Source organism: Erithacus rubecula, assembly GCF_903797595.1.
Source record: "Erithacus rubecula genome assembly, chromosome: Z".
In the NCBI taxonomy this organism is placed as follows: Eukaryota; Metazoa; Chordata; class Aves; order Passeriformes; family Muscicapidae; genus Erithacus; species Erithacus rubecula.
The window spans coordinates 11,372,283-11,387,726 of record NC_136661.1 but is presented as its reverse complement, the minus strand read 5'-3'; the positions used below and the strand labels follow the sequence as shown (position 1 = coordinate 11,387,726).

The following is a 15,444-nucleotide window of genomic DNA, read 5'->3' as shown; positions in this document are numbered from 1 at the left end:
TAGAAGTAACTATCCTATCTATTCAACAGTCCTTGGAGCTTGTTCTCCCTTCCTAGCTCCATTTTGAAAGAGAGTATATTAAAAATGCACACTGTATTAACACCTTTCTGCACTTCAGCTTAGATTGTGATACAGTTTCTTTTGGCTTTCTGTTTTCAGTCCTTTCCTAATGGTTACTAATGCTTAATGCAATGTTTTGGAAGTTTTAGTTCGGTGACTTCTTTGCATAACATTGCACTACCTGCCTAGAGAGCTCAGCTCTGGCGACAGGTCAAAGCCTGGCTTTATGTATGTGAAAGTTAGGACTGTTTTATCTACATGATTCTGCATTTATTATCTCTCTAGAATTTTTGTTTGTTTATTTTATTCACATGCAAGTTATAAGATGTGACTACAATGCTCTGCTGTCAGCTTTTTTGCTTTTCCAGAATGTGATGTCCACAATTTTTGAGAGTGGGAGGTCTAATATATTGCTTAAGAGGAGGTCTGCCACAGGTAACAGTCTTCAAAGACCTTAAAGTGTCCTAAAGGAGATACAGCTTATTCCTAGGAGAACTGAAAAGGTACTACTTGGCTCAACCAAACAGCTCCAAACCATTTCATTGCCATTTGCAACCTCTTGTTTACAGCACATTCAAGGTAGAGAAAATTTCACTTTTTCCCCACCCAGTTTAATTCTGAATCAAAAAAAGCAATAGATTCAAACATTTCTTGAGAATGTTTTAAGAAACTTATCACTCCATTCACATTCTGCTCTCTAGATTTTAGGGCAAATTTGAAAAGAAGTGAGGCCCAAGTCTATTTTGTCTCCTCTTTATTTTCACTTTTATACAAAAAAAAAGTCTGACATAGTCACATCAATGAGAACAAAGCTGCGGTGTGCACTCTGACAACAAAAATCATATAAGGATTTAAAATACATTGTTTTACTGTTTGCAATAGCAATGTTAGTTTGCTTTTACTTTTTAAATATCCCCAACACCAAATTGCTGCGCTTGAAACTCTTGGAAGTCCTCTGGGATGGTGTCTGAAAACAGGAAAATATGCAAAAGTTTAATCTCTTCTCACAAAATTAAGAAGCACTTAAGTTACCCACTACTCTCTTTTTAGGTAACATGCTTCTCTTTTGTTTACACATTAAGAATGAATAGGGAATGTTTTCAGTTTTAGCTGTTTACCACTGAAAAACACAAAAAGCTTACAAGGCAGTGAGTGCTACAGTGCCAGCCCACAAAGGAATACCATCTTCAAATCACAGATCTCTGAAAACTTTGTGACTAGCACTCTTAAATTTTTATCAATAAACACTAACCAGAAAGGCAAGTGCTTGTGTTGCTCTGGATGCCAGACACATTTGTAGCATCAGCATCTCTGTTTCTCATGTGTCCTAATTCAACTTTCCTGTGATGGTTTCCCAGGCCAGAAGAAGAGACAAAAAGCATTAACCCCAGGACCAATAGCAACAGACATGAAGACTTGAGACTTGAACAAAGGAGCTGGAGATGGATCAATGTCATAAGAGTAGCTACAGTTCTGTTTGAAGTGTTATTTACAGTCTGCCTTTTCCAGATCCCAGAACATTTTATCTGGACAACCACAGAGCAACCACAGAGTTAAAGCTGCAGCCAACAATGGAGCCACAGCAACAAAGCTCAGCTGCATGACCTCAACTTCACTCTGATTATTTTCACCCTGATGTAAGAGAAGTAGCTCTAAACTAAAAAAAAAAAAAAAAAAAAAAAAAAAAGACACATGTATGTAGAAAAAGGAGTTAAGTAATCTCCTTTTTGTTGAGCACTTTTAAAAGGCTTGAAAGGAAGTTTTCTGCATAATGTAGGAATTTCTCTGATATGAAAACAGAGATACTGTGGGACTTCAGAGTCTTTTTGAGTGGATTTCATTGACTTCATGTAGCTCCTGCAGCAATGCTGCTTGCCTGCTCATTGCCATGTAAGTGTGACTCAGTGGCAGTTTTGATACATGCTTTCTGGAAACCACAATACTTTGGAAAATACTTACCTAGTAATTTTTGTTTGTAAGCACTACTGTCTAGAAGTTCCCTAATTAACTGTGACCTTCAAGAGCCAGCCTAAGTATACTAAGTGCCCAAGTATCAGAGCCCATCAACATAACAGGCACAGAGTGGCCATGTCCCCTGCAGTCCTGGACTGGGCTTCTTAGATCCGCAGAAAGTGGAAAAAGAAACTATTCCAACTTGGCTGGTAGATTATTTTCCAAAAGCTGGGTATGGATGCTGAGAGGAGAGACAGTTACCTGAACTGCTGCTGGGACAGAAATACCCTGAAATGATCAGCTTCTGTGTAAGTGATGAAAGTTTGAGTTATTTTAGACAGTGGATGATCAGTGCTAAGCTAAAACACTCTTGCTGCAAGAGAAGTGAGCTAGCATACTCCCACAGAATCAGGAGCATTCCTCCATGATCTTGTCCCCCCACACACAGGACCAACCAGCAAGTACACAAGAGACAGTGATGCCTGATGCCTGAGCTCACTGGCTCTCCAGGTGTATTTCACCTTGTATTTAAAGCTCAAGGCATCTACATACATGATGGTGTCGGTGTATTTATTGTGTGTGTACAGCTCTCACAGTCAGTTGGTTTTATATAACATTCCTAATTCTCTGATGACAGCTATTCCCCTCAGATGGCACATTCTCTGTAGCAGAGTGACTGCTCTTGGAGGAGCAGCTGTGAGGTGTTAGTTCCTGTCAGGCTGGGCTATGCGTGCTGCTGGTGTCAGGGGAAGCATTTCACAGCTGTGAATAACTTGTAAAGGAAGGGCAAAGGAAAAAAACACTAAATGGCTTAATCCAACAGTCTTACTACCAGTTCTTCATTGTCACTTGCCAGTTCTTAGCTAAAATGGCGTAAGAGGAACATTACCATTGCAGCGATATTTCAGGTTGGACCAAATTATGTTTTCCTGAGAGAAGCAGAAAACTCCAAGCCGTCCGCCACGCATTGTGGTGTCTATAGTTACACCAGAGTCGGCCACTAGGTCAGAGCCTTCATAAAATCTTGCCCTTAATGAAAGCAAACAGAAGCTCTATTAGGTCTTTTCTAAGAATGCAACATTCCTGAACGTAATGTTGTTATCCATGGAGACTCTATTCTTGGACATGCTATCCCTCCCATCTAGCCCAGGGGAGAAAAAGCAGTTAAAGTAGCTCCTGTTGTAGGCTGGGAACTGGAGCAATGCTGCATGCTGGCAAGAGACAGACAAGGGAGGATTTTGTGAGGGGTTTCTGCATATGCTAAAAAAGCTTAGGAATTTTTTTTTCCTGTAGTCAGTCCAGCTTAGGGCTTTAGCTCTTGAAATTTTCCACAGCGAATAGAGACAGGAGAACCAGACTAGATCAGTTGAAGAGGGCTAGATGGATATTGTCTTGCATAGTTTGAGGTTTGAAGCTGAACTTTTTTTTTTTTTTTTTGTAATAGGAAAACAAACAAACCATTGTGATCTTAAACTTGTCTGTGAGATTTCTTTAAAAATGTCAATATGATTAACTCCAGAAACTGTTTTGCTGATCTATAACATCTTCTTGTTAGAAAACTCATCAGCAAATTCTCAAATAGCCCAGTGAAAGCTGTGCCCCACCAGCTTCCCAGTGTGTGCTCTGTATTGAGGGCTTGAGCAGGACCACACTGGAGCCAGCTGAGCTGTTTGTTGCAGCAGTGCCCACATCAAGCCCTCAGCCTATGGGATACTGGATAAATGACCCAGAGGACAATGAACCTGGAGGACCTTGTTGTGGATGAGGATGCTGCTGATACATTTTTGCATACAAGAAAAGACCAAATGATTAAAGGAATGGAATTTCCTACATATTTTTATAAAATCAGGGAAAAACCCCAAATCCTGCTATGTTTCTGATTTTATTTACTAATTTGCTGAGGCAGTTCAGAAGTGTCTATACAATGAATAGAACTTGTTGTCTTGCAAATTTCCATGGGAGAGGCTGGCTCAAAAGACTTTTTCCTAGGCTCCCGAGAAGCCAAGGAAAACCTTTGCTAGACACACAGTGGTCTGTGGCATTTGGCCTAACCAGACCAGAGTGAGAGTGGACAGAGAGCTGACAGAGGCTTGCTTCAGGCCTGGCTGCCCTTACTTTTAAAGCATTCTGTGACACAGACTGGACTACCTTTCCCAGTTACAGGGAACATTACTTTGGCTGGTTGGAGAGACTGCAGCCATAGGAGATGTTTGCTCATGCAGCACCTTCACTAACTTCTTGGCTAAATGTGAGTTGCCACCCAAGATCTATTCACTAGGGCACAATAATTGTCTGTATAAACCATTTTAGTGTAAAAGTCAATCATGCTCACTCCAATTACCACTGAATATGATGCTCTGCACTAGAGAAGTGGAATAATTACACCATCAAAGTACTACATCCCAACTGCAAGGTGGTGATTTTCTTGTGGAAAAGCTGACTTACTCATATTTCTGTTCTATTAGAAGGTTGAAAGACCTAAGATGATCATGCCAGGGTAGTCAGTTTTTTGCATTTTAACATCAGCCTTGATCTACAAGTATAATTCCTGCTGATTTCTCTGCTGAATGTTGCAGGGTAAAATGTTTCATCCTGAATGGTGATTTTTTTATATTATTAACTTTTTTTCCAAAAAAAGTTTCACAAACTTTCTGACTATATGCTGAGTAATCTCAAATCTATCACATGAGGATTATTACTTGTTAGTTTTAATTGGACAACTTTTATTCTGTTATCATAGAACACATAAATGAGCTATCCCAATTCCAACAAAAATATTCTAAAATATCAAAATTAAGCCAATTTTAAATATATTGCTTTTCATACCAGTGGCCAGCAGTAGCTTGGAAAACAAGGTTTTAAAGCCAGAAAAGAGCTCATCAGGGTATGACACAGTTAAAAAGAGACAGATGGTCCATATGAAGAGGTTAAACTTGGAATTGTCTAGGAAAAGAGCTGCAGGCTGAGTTCCAAAAGTCTAATTTGTTATAAGCCTTCATCAGTACAAAGCCCAGACATAACACAAATTCTCAGGTTATCATCTGAATCAGGTGTTGAGAAACTACAGTTTAGGCAGACCCGTATCCGTACTCACATTATCCATCCTTTCCTCTCTTACCTGATATAACCAATCTGAGGTCTGTGCTGCAAGAACCAGCGATAGGACACTTTGTCTTTCCACCCTACATTTCGGGGGTCCTTCCACAGCAGCCTGACCTGGTCATTGGTGTCCCCTGTGTGCCAGAGCGAGTTGCGGAGGTGCTCGCCAGGACCTGTCTTGGATTTCACAGCCTGCAAAAATACAATTTCCCAGCACTGACTACAGAGAAAAGTCACTTTCAGGAGCCACGGGTTTTTTTAGTGAGGAGCAGGTCTGCAGAAGCATCCTCTCTGCTGCTAACAGGCCTATACTTCTGTTCTACAGCCACAGCCACTGCCTACATGGATAAAGCAACCAGCTGGGTACCTGGACAAAGGAAAAGGAAGCAATCTGACAGTCAGAGTCAGAGCACAATCACTGCAGAGGCTAAGTGCTTCAGCTGATCAAAAAGGCAAGGTAAAGTTCCTTAAAAACAATGCTGTTAAAAGGGCTGTGCAGCAGCTGCCTGACTTAACCATTTTGACAGCAGCTGCTGATAGAGAACAGCACTCAAGCAGCACAGCTGACATGCAGTGCAATGGCTTGGCTTACACATGGCATGGTGACCTAGCCCATGGCCAGCACAGGGCAAGATGGCATAGCCAGGCTGCAGAGAGCACTGTGTCCTTAGCTGGGAGCCACCACGGGTACCTTTAGCTGAATGCCAGGCTCTGCCACAGCTCGGAAGGGAGTCGCTTGCCAGTACGTCTGCTCCGTCTGTTTCCACATTACTACATAGAAGCTAGAGCTGTCTTGATAACCAAAAATAAAGCCAGCATAGTCATCATCTGTCACTGTGTTCACGTGAAAAGTGCCCTCAAAGTCAACGCCGTTAAAAGCTGTGTAACCTAAGGATAGACACAAGTTAAAAACAATTCTGCAGAACACATGTTCATATTCTGTGCATTTTCTGCTGCAAAACTTGAAACTCAGAAGAGGCTACATACCAACAGCAAGGCCAGGATCGCTGTTCATAGTCTGCACAATTTCCATCCCCTGTAAGGGTAAATTCAGGGTGGTTAGTATGTGTGGCATGCTGGATTGGCTAAGCCTGACAGCCTTTTCTGGTCTCCCTCTAGCATCGCCTTCATCCCTCTCTTCTCTCTGCTCACAACATATTTGGGACGCTTGTAGCTCTGAACTAAAATCATTGGGAACTATAATCAAATATGAATGTTTCAACCGCTTGCATAGCCTGAGTCGGGAATGATTTGTCGGTTTTCCTAGTGCAGAATTAGTTATACCAATATTTTCATACTTTCTTTCCCTACTACAACCTTCTGGAAATCTGAATCTTGCCAAAACTAGGGTACAGGGGAAGAGGGTTGTGGGAGGAAGAGAGCTTTTCCTAGGCTTAGCTCATACAGTTGGATCACAGAGTTCAGAATTAAACTGACTGCCAGGACTGGGTTAAGGAAGGTATATATTCCAGCTGGCTTGGCAGAGACTTTTGCAATGGGAAAAAACTGCATGAGCCCTGTGACTCATAACACATTAGCCTCCTGAAGGCTAGAATTCGTTAGTGTAAAAAGTGAAGAGGGATATTTTACCAAGAGCATGCAGTTTCAGGACAAGGGGCGATGGATTCAAAGGAACAGCAAGTAGGCTTAGATTAGGTATGAGGAAAAACATTTTTACTGTGAGGTTTGTGAGGCACTGGAACAAGTTGCTCAGAGATGCCCCAAACCTGGAAGTGTTCAAGACTGGAGCTCACAGAAACCTGGTTAGTGATGCATGTCCTTGCTCATGGAAGGTTGGGATTGGACTGAAATTAATTTTGAGGTCTCTTCCAACCCAAACCATTCTATGCTTCTATGAAATGCTATGTTATTTAGTGTGTCAGACTTTTAACTTATTGGAAGGATTAATGAAATTTATTTGCTACAGAAATATTTCAGCAGGGTAACACACATCTGCCTTCTGGCAGCAGTGCAATCCACCCAGAATAAGTTGGCCAGCACGTAGCTGTTTTAGATTATTAGGAGCATCAATTTTGATAGCTTGAAGGCTGTCAAAAGGAAAATTCCTTCATTATTTCTCCTAGAAGTAGTCTACTAACCAACAGCTTCCACTTTTCATGTCCGCCAGGAGTCCAGCAATTATAGAGCCAGTTTTACTGTGGTTTTCAAATGGTCTTTTTCAGACAGGTAAGAAAGACCAAGTACATTTTTACCTGGTTCAGAACCACCCAGTTGGGATCAATCTGTGCATCCCCCTCTGGGTCCAACACCACTGTCTGATAGGCCCTGAAGTCTGTCAAGGTGATCTCTGCATTCTCAGGGCACACATCAATCCGATCAATCACTGTGTCCTGGTCAAAGTCAGACTCGCAGACATCACCAACTCCATCACCTGAATGCATCAGAGAAGTGAGAGGAGATTTATGGTGCAGCAAGCAGGCCCATAGGATTAGGGTGTCCAAGATGCAGGCAGAGCATCAGCCCTGCTGGCTGTAGTGCCTGAGAAAGTGCCTCTGTTTTGGCCAAAGGGCTCTGAGTCCTGCTGTTGTTCCTGGGATGAGTGTATGGATTGGTAATGACTGTGCTACATCCTGGTGCACATAGTCTGGAGATGAATGCAGTGCCTGAGAATCAAAATGGCTTCTGAAGGTCCATCTTACCATTTTCATCTTCCTGCCCTGGGTTGGGGACCAGCCTGCAGTTGTCAGGGCCCGGGGGCAAGAGGTCAGGAATGCCATCATTATCATCATCATCATCACATTCATCACCCAGCCCGTCCTTATCTGTGTCCAGCTGGGAGCTGTTAATAACAGTAGGGCAATTGTCTGTGCTGTCCTGGTGCCCATCACCATCACTGCAAGAACAGAAACAAAAAAGAAATGGTATACCAGCATCAGCTCCTGCCTCTGCACAGGGAACAGCATGGACACCTGAGAGGGAAACACACCAGTGGCAGCTCTAGAGCTGGAAGCTGACCAGTGGGCAATTCAACCTGGTTTTTCTCAGGTGCTGAACTGCAAAGGAGAGCAGGAACAAAGAGGCTTAGATAAGATAAGGTGTCAGGAAAGCAAAGACCAATCCAGGAACTATAAAAATACCCAGGGAAGAGAAAGATAAGCCTTATATGGTGTGGGGAACATACTGGAGCCCAAGACCCCAGTCAACGACCACTCCTAAAGGGTGTGTAAGGCACATCCAACAGGTGCAGCATCACCAATCAAGAAGCACTCAGGAGACAGCAAGAGCAGGACACCTGGTGTCCCTTGTCTTATGTGCACATGTGCACATAAGTCTTGGTTCTCATGAACATGCAGGTGTGAGTGGGAATTAAACTTTATGAGAGACTCTACATGAGCACCTGAAATCAGACTTATTTAAAAACAAGCACTGTTCTCACCCTCCTGCACAGCAACTTTTTCATGGTGTGCTTGGCACTGCTATGTTAGTGCTTGGACTCAATGGTCTTGAAGGTATTTTCCAAACTGAATGATTGATATCCTGCAGAGGGGACATGCAGTAAGAAATAGAGGAGAAAGTCTGTAGCTCCCTCTGGGCCATGGCAGCATCAGCTGGTTGCAGTGAAGAGCCACCAGGCTCTTTTGTCTACAGGGACACAGACTACAGAAGAGGGTTCAAGAAGTTACGGGGTGTTCTGCATCCCAACTGTTAAGTGCAGCCCTGAAGAAAAACTCCCCGAAGTGTGATGTGTTTTGTATGCAAAACCAAATTGCTTTCTAGCAATTAGCAGGCACATTCTCCTTCTATAGCTTCTTATCAGCACAGGTGGAGCAGAAGTGATCTGCAGCCAAATTAACATCATGCTATGGTTTACAGGTAGGAATATTCCCAAATACCACTCCCTGCTTAAGAAATGTGCTTTAATTTTAGTTATATTTCCCACCACACAGGTATATCTACTGAAAGGTTAAGCATGCTTCACACAGGAAATGCTTTGCACACATTAGTGAAGTTTATGGGGGGAAGAAAGTCCTTTTTTTTAAATGGGAAAAGAACAAAGACATATCAGCTTAAGAGTAAAATGCTGATGGCCTTGGCAGCTACTAGCCAAAGAGTGGGAATGATCCCTGCAGAGACATGGAAGTGAGCTCCCTGCAAGTCCCTTCACAGAGAGCAGCACCCACCAATGGCCCTGGGGTGAAACCGTGCAGCTCTCTGTGGCTGAAGAAATGCTGTGACAGCATTTGTGACAAGATTTATCATTTCCCTAGCCTCTTGCTGTAAGTGAGTGCACATGGGAGGTGCACATAACCTTAAGATGGTTAGACAGAACCTGCTTCTAGACAAGTGATGACATTTGTTGTGGGATGGGCTCCTGTGAATGTTCCAGGCATATAAAAGCCATAGCTGGAGGATACTTGCCAGTCTTGTTGTGCTAAAGCAAAGGGGTTGCTCTGTAAGTGTCTTACACTTGATAATAAAATTTTGACTAGCCTCTCTCACAGCATACCTGTCCTGATTGGTATCACAGGAATCTCCAACCAGGTCATTGTCAACATCAGACTGCAAAAGGGAAGAGAGAAAGTTCAAGTATCAGCTGTCAAGAGCATGTATTTAAACTGCAGGATTAAATCAAAGCACAACCAAATCAAGTACAACTAAAATAGCAGCATGAAAAGACACTTGTTTTACAGAATGTATTTTCTTTCTTGCATCGTCCATCTAAGCAAAAATTCAGTTTTATATTGAAAAAAGACAATGAATAAACATGGCTAAATGAAATTGAAGAGTACAAGCAAAATAAGCATTTCTCACCAAGGTTTATTTCTTAAGCATCTTTAAAAATGTACTATGTTTCCCTATAGTTTCCAACAGTTTTCATTAGTCACAGGGGGTGAATCAGAATTCCAACATATGAAAAGTTACAATGACTTCTCTCCTAGAAACACTGAAAGTTTTGATAAATAAGGAGACCAGGATGTCATCCTAATTAAAGAAATACCAAGTATAACTAAATCACACCCCTGTGTGGAGTCTGGCATTGAACCCTGTGGGACTGGAATCCATTTCAGAGCATGAGAGTAGAAGACATGCTGGGCAGAGGTCCTAACAACATCCCAAACCATGAGAGTACAGCTTGGCTCCCCCTTCTCACATCAGGAGAGCCAGCAGGTCTGTAAAACTCCTGAATACCTAGATATATATCAATCACATATCATATCATCCAGGAAATACACTGTATTTTAAAAATATACATACTACAACTGCATGGGTTGCTTCATTCTCTTGCACACTTTTAGGCCTCAGTAGTCCCTCTCCCTAAACAAGACTAATTTTTCCTTCTGCCTGCTAACCTGGTTTGGGTTGCTGATTGTAGGGCAGCTGTCACAGGCATCACCAACACCATCATTATCTGTGTCCTCCTGGTCTTCATTAGGGATCCTCTGACAATTATCCAAAAGGTTCTTAACACCTAGAGTAAAGTGGATTGTGTGTTAAAGACAATTCCCATATTTGTCCATCTTGGACAATATAAATATTAAAACAGTAAAGACTATGCCTTTTCACCAACTACTTAATACTGCAATGAAATTATAAGACTGCACAGCTAATCTTTCTTATGTGTGCATCACTCATTTAATAGTAGTTATGAACATCTTGCCAAAGCACAGCTGTCCACCCCATCACACCCTTTAATTTTACACAATTTCATTCTATCTTGTTCATGTATCACAATTTACAGGATGGAACATTTCATTTCTTAAAATTAGATTTGAAGGGATGTGATTTTTTCACTTCTTTCAAGCCTCCTACAATAATGAAAATAATATATTATGTGACCAGCCGCAGCTGGATGCTTTGGAACATTTGTACCTTTAAGGAAAAACTGAATGATCAACATCCATAACTTCCACGTGAAACATGGCTTGGTTGCTCTGTTACAGTGTACAGTGCTCCCAATGCAGGCTAAGATATGTATGAACTAAATTAAAATTATTTAAAACATGGGTTTAATGAAGACTATGTGTTATAACTGGTGACATGAAATCTCCTACCACGCAGCACACTCTGGGCAAATTTAAATTACTTCAGAGATGCTGACAGTGAAAAATCACCAACCATCTCCATCCATGTCATCATCACAAGCATCCCCTTTCCCATCACCATCTGTGTCCCTCTGGTCATTATTCAGAACATTACGGCAGTTGTCACAAGCATCCCCAAAGATATCTTGGTCACTGTTTCTCTGGTTAACATTGGAAACCAAGACACAGTTATCCTGCAACAGACACAGAATCAGATGTCAGTCAGGCCACAAATCTTTAATTTCTACATTTATAAAACTCTTATATTTATTTCTACTACCAAAAAACCACAACAAACCAACCTGAAACAACAAAACAGTGTGAGCGGTTTTGACATTTTATGTCAATGTTAGCCCTGGATCAGATTTCACTTGCTCACTTAAAGTTCTGCTTTGAACTACACTGTGGGAACCCTAATCACATACGCTCAATACCATAAGGCTTTACCCATAATCTTGGTTTCTGATTGTCATTTTGCATGGGTGCGTGGTGAAGAACCTGTTTTGGTACCTGAGGTTTCTCACGTGGTCCTTCTCAAAAGCTGCAGTTCAGAGACTGACAAGGTTTGCAGATGCTCTCAGTGAAAGGCCATTGCCCCCTTCTGGTACAGACTAGCTGGAAACTGGGGAAAGAACTTGATGTACAAAGGTACCAGGTTTTTTTTTTTTGTTTGATTTTGGTGGATTTGTTTCAAGCCAGCTGCTTTTGGCTTTTAAAGTCCACAGGAGGTATATGGAGAAAATTTTATTTCAAAGTGGTATAAAATTTCCTATTACCCATAAAGAAGAAGAACAGATGCTAGAAACAATATAGATGTTACTTGATTATGGAGGTACTGAACCTGCAAATAGAGTTACAGTTGCAGGAGGATTTAATTTTTTTTCGTTTTAGAACATTAATAAAACCAGTTGATTTAAGCTAGCAGAATTAAGTGTGAAACTCAGTGGCAAAACAGCCTGACAAAGATCTTCTGTGACTGCTAGCCTACCCTAGCTCCAGGTGGACATTTGTACTCTGGATAACATGTTCTTGTTGGCTTGGAAGGACACTAAGCAGTACCAGTCAATCTTAACACAGAACAACAGTCGGCTTGTAAGAATACAGGGTGAAAACAAAACAGCTTTTCCAATCTGAATGTATCTTCTAATATATTCTGTTGTGTGTACCCATTTGGAAACCTTTTCTGCTTTGATGACATGATCCAAAGTTTTCTCAAGTTATTGGCAAGACATACATTCATTAATGTGTGTTTTGGATCCCTGATGAAATGTGCTGTCAGGTCAACCTGCTCTTTAAATAGAAAGATGTTGATGCAAGAAACGTTCCTGAAGGTCATGTTATGGGAGAATGTGACAGAAGGACACAAGCTCTGTACACAGAAAGGTCTAGAATTAAATTATAAAAGCTAGTAGGAAAGGATACATATATAGGATTTAAGGGGCCATTAACACTGATGGTTATGTAACAATCTCTGGCAAACAGCAGTGAATCAGATTTAGTCAGATTTCACAATCACTTCCCATTGCAGCAATGGGAAATCTTTCTATTTGCACAGACCCCTGCATCATGACCTATACACAGCACCTGCTCATTGGGAATGCCATCTCCATCTGCATCGTCATCACAGGCATCTCCAATCCCATCACCATCAGCATCTTCTTGTCCAGAGTTTGGGACAAATCTGCAATTGTCCTAGACAAAAAGGGAGAGAAGTCTGGTGTTCTATAGGTAACCTGTATGCCTTCATAATTTGAATGAGTTTTTCCTATTATTAATTAATTGGGAATTAAGAAGCAAATTAAATAGAATTTAATAACCTGAATAAAAGACGAGTACATTAAGTCATGTTTCTTACAGTCTTCCTCTTTGCCACTTCATGCTCTGAATTTTTATAGAATTAAGAAAGCATTTCTTACCTTTCTGCAGTTTTCAGCAGAGCATGAGAGTTCTTCATTAGGGTAGCCATCAATGTCAACATCTTTTCCACAAATATAACCATCACCAGCCCAGCCAATACCACACTATCAATAAAACATCACAGTAATACTATTAAATGATTAATGAGTCACTGTAGAAATATTCAAGAAGGAAAACTCACACCAGTCTTGAAAACAGCAGCATATGGAAGACATGGCCACATAATGAAGTACAATGAGACACAGAGAGCTTGAAACAAAGGTTTTCTTTCCATACCAAGAGATGCTGCACTGCATCCAGACATAGCTAGAAAGAACTACAACTTGATGGAATGTGTGCCTGCCACACCTCATGATTTTAGTCTTAGCTATTGGAGCTATAGATTTCTTATAGACACTGACCAGGAACTATTTTTGGCTCCTCACTGGCAGATTAAGTAAAAGAGACCTAGGTAGAGTATGCACCTAGCATCTTGGCAAGGGGCACATGGTTAGATGGGATGACTGCATTTTTTTCAGTATCTGAAGAACACGCCTGCAACTAGAGGAAGTTTTAAGAGAAAACTGCGTTGGCAATTATAAAGTTTGCATATGCAAAACAAATGCATCTGCACACAAGTTTCTCCTAGCCAATTGAATTACTACTGTTTCAAACCAACATATCATTTGTGTTGAAGACATGTGCAAAGAACTTTATGTCAAAATCTGGCCTTCCCTTAAAACCAGGACTTGACTACTACAAGTATCTAGGCATCTTCCCATTACAGCATGGACCTAAAATATCCTAGATAATTTATCTTTGAAACAGATGTACTTAAAAATGAGACCAAAGCAAGTGCCAGCAAAAGCATGCACTGTATCCAAAATTAGAACACAGGATTAGTCTCTTGCTTTCTGTTGCAAGATGGAAAATCTAAGTAATACACTTTAGTAAACTCTTACAGTTGAAGTTCATATGCTACTTGTTCTCCTCTGCTCCCTTGGCTGGTAAGCACAGTACAACCTCACTATCTCACTTTAAAAAAACATCATCTCTATCAGCCAGCAAATACAGACACATTGGGTATGCAGAGAGGATCCTTACTCACAGCTATGAAGCTGAGCACCAGAGGAGAAATTTGTCCTTATGATGTCTTCTGTAGAGTGACACTTGACATTCTTTTCTGAGGAAACTACAAAAAGTCTATGAAAGTGATTCCTAAAGATCTAATTACACAGACACAGTGTATATGATACATGAATACGGCTGCTTTACAGACATGTGGCAAGAACCAAACAATTGCAACTTTCACAGCTGGTCTTGGCCAGTGCATCACAATTGGTAAAACATCCAATGTATAAAATGACCACAAAGCCTTTCTCATTTCCAGCCTAAAAAAGGCTGGATTTCACTGTAAAAATGCATGAATTAATGAACTCACAATACATGTCACCTCTCCTCTCCTCTCGTCAATACAACGAGCATGAATGCTGCATGGATTGAGGGCTCGATTCCTACAGCTCCGTTCAGCCTGGCATCCCCTGGTTTGGTCTCCTGTATATCCTGGTTTGCACTGGCCACAGTGGTAAGACCCCTGTAAGAACAAAGAGTCACCAGCCAGCCTTTCATTGGTACTTTTTTCCTTTTTAAAGCAAGCACAAGAGCAAGATTGAAATCATACTGTTTATGCTGTGCAAGTGTAGTTTGTCATGCACTGAGGCTTCATGTACTGTGAACAAACTTTATTTTCTACACATATTTGTCTCCCAGAGTGCATGCTGGAAAACATACTCAACTCTTGCTTGTTTAGACCACTGTTTTGATAAGCCAGAGAAAAGTCATGTAGCAGAAAAAGCTTCTTCATGATGCCTTGTCCTTGCCAGCATCACCCCGCGCTGCTTCCAGGTGGCTGAAACCTTATGCAAAACTGTAAGCAGCAGCTGATTAATCAGGCTGGATGATTTTATTTCACTGTAAAGCACACCTACCAGTTTATCTAAAAGGTAACTGGGCACAAATTTTAACCAAAGAGAGATAAGAAAGTTCATATCTTTGTCCCATTTTATTTTTAAGCTAAAATGTTTTTAAGTCAACTTGATCCAAATCTTCTTCAGAAATCTATATCTGAAGACAGACATCCTCATTTACACTGCAATAAGAACATCCATGTAAGTTTTTGCTATGATTTACCATGACACATGCATAAGTATTTCATATTTATTACTCTCTTATGTAAACAAATACAACAGAGCTAAGCCAAGGAATCTCATTATGTGCTGGGCCAAACACCATATGAGACATAAACAGAAAAATGCCAATAAGATGAGGTCTTATTTAGGCATCCAATGTGGCTTTTGTCTCTGTCTCACATTCTTGTAGACTTGTAATTTAA

At 41.0% G+C, this 15,444-nt stretch overlaps 1 protein-coding gene across 2 annotated transcripts in view; it reads right to left on the bottom strand.

Moving 5' to 3' along the window:
• Positions 1-799: 799 nt before the first annotated feature.
• The window catches only part of THBS4 (thrombospondin 4), a 37,889-nt gene continuing 23,244 nt past the window's right edge, over positions 800-15,444 (bottom strand). Inside the window, exons 10-22 of one of the 2 annotated variants that reach the window (XM_079329887.1) lie at positions 14,494-14,646; positions 13,073-13,177; positions 12,741-12,848; positions 11,191-11,350; positions 10,425-10,543; positions 9,581-9,633; positions 7,773-7,966; positions 7,326-7,504; positions 6,100-6,148; positions 5,804-6,000; positions 5,132-5,304; positions 2,903-3,042; positions 800-1,027 (exon numbers count right to left, since the gene is read on the bottom strand). In XM_079329887.1, coding sequence (XP_079186013.1) covers positions 966-1,027; positions 2,903-3,042; positions 5,132-5,304; positions 5,804-6,000; positions 6,100-6,148; positions 7,326-7,504; positions 7,773-7,966; positions 9,581-9,633; positions 10,425-10,543; positions 11,191-11,350; positions 12,741-12,848; positions 13,073-13,177; positions 14,494-14,646 — 1,692 coding nt within the window. In that variant the 3' untranslated portion in view covers positions 800-965. The remainder of the gene's footprint in view (positions 1,028-2,902; positions 3,043-5,131; positions 5,305-5,803; positions 6,001-6,099; positions 6,149-7,325; positions 7,505-7,772; positions 7,967-9,580; positions 9,634-10,424; positions 10,544-11,190; positions 11,351-12,740; positions 12,849-13,072; positions 13,178-14,493; positions 14,647-15,444) is intronic. The other variant, XM_079329888.1, reaches the window with a different exon arrangement.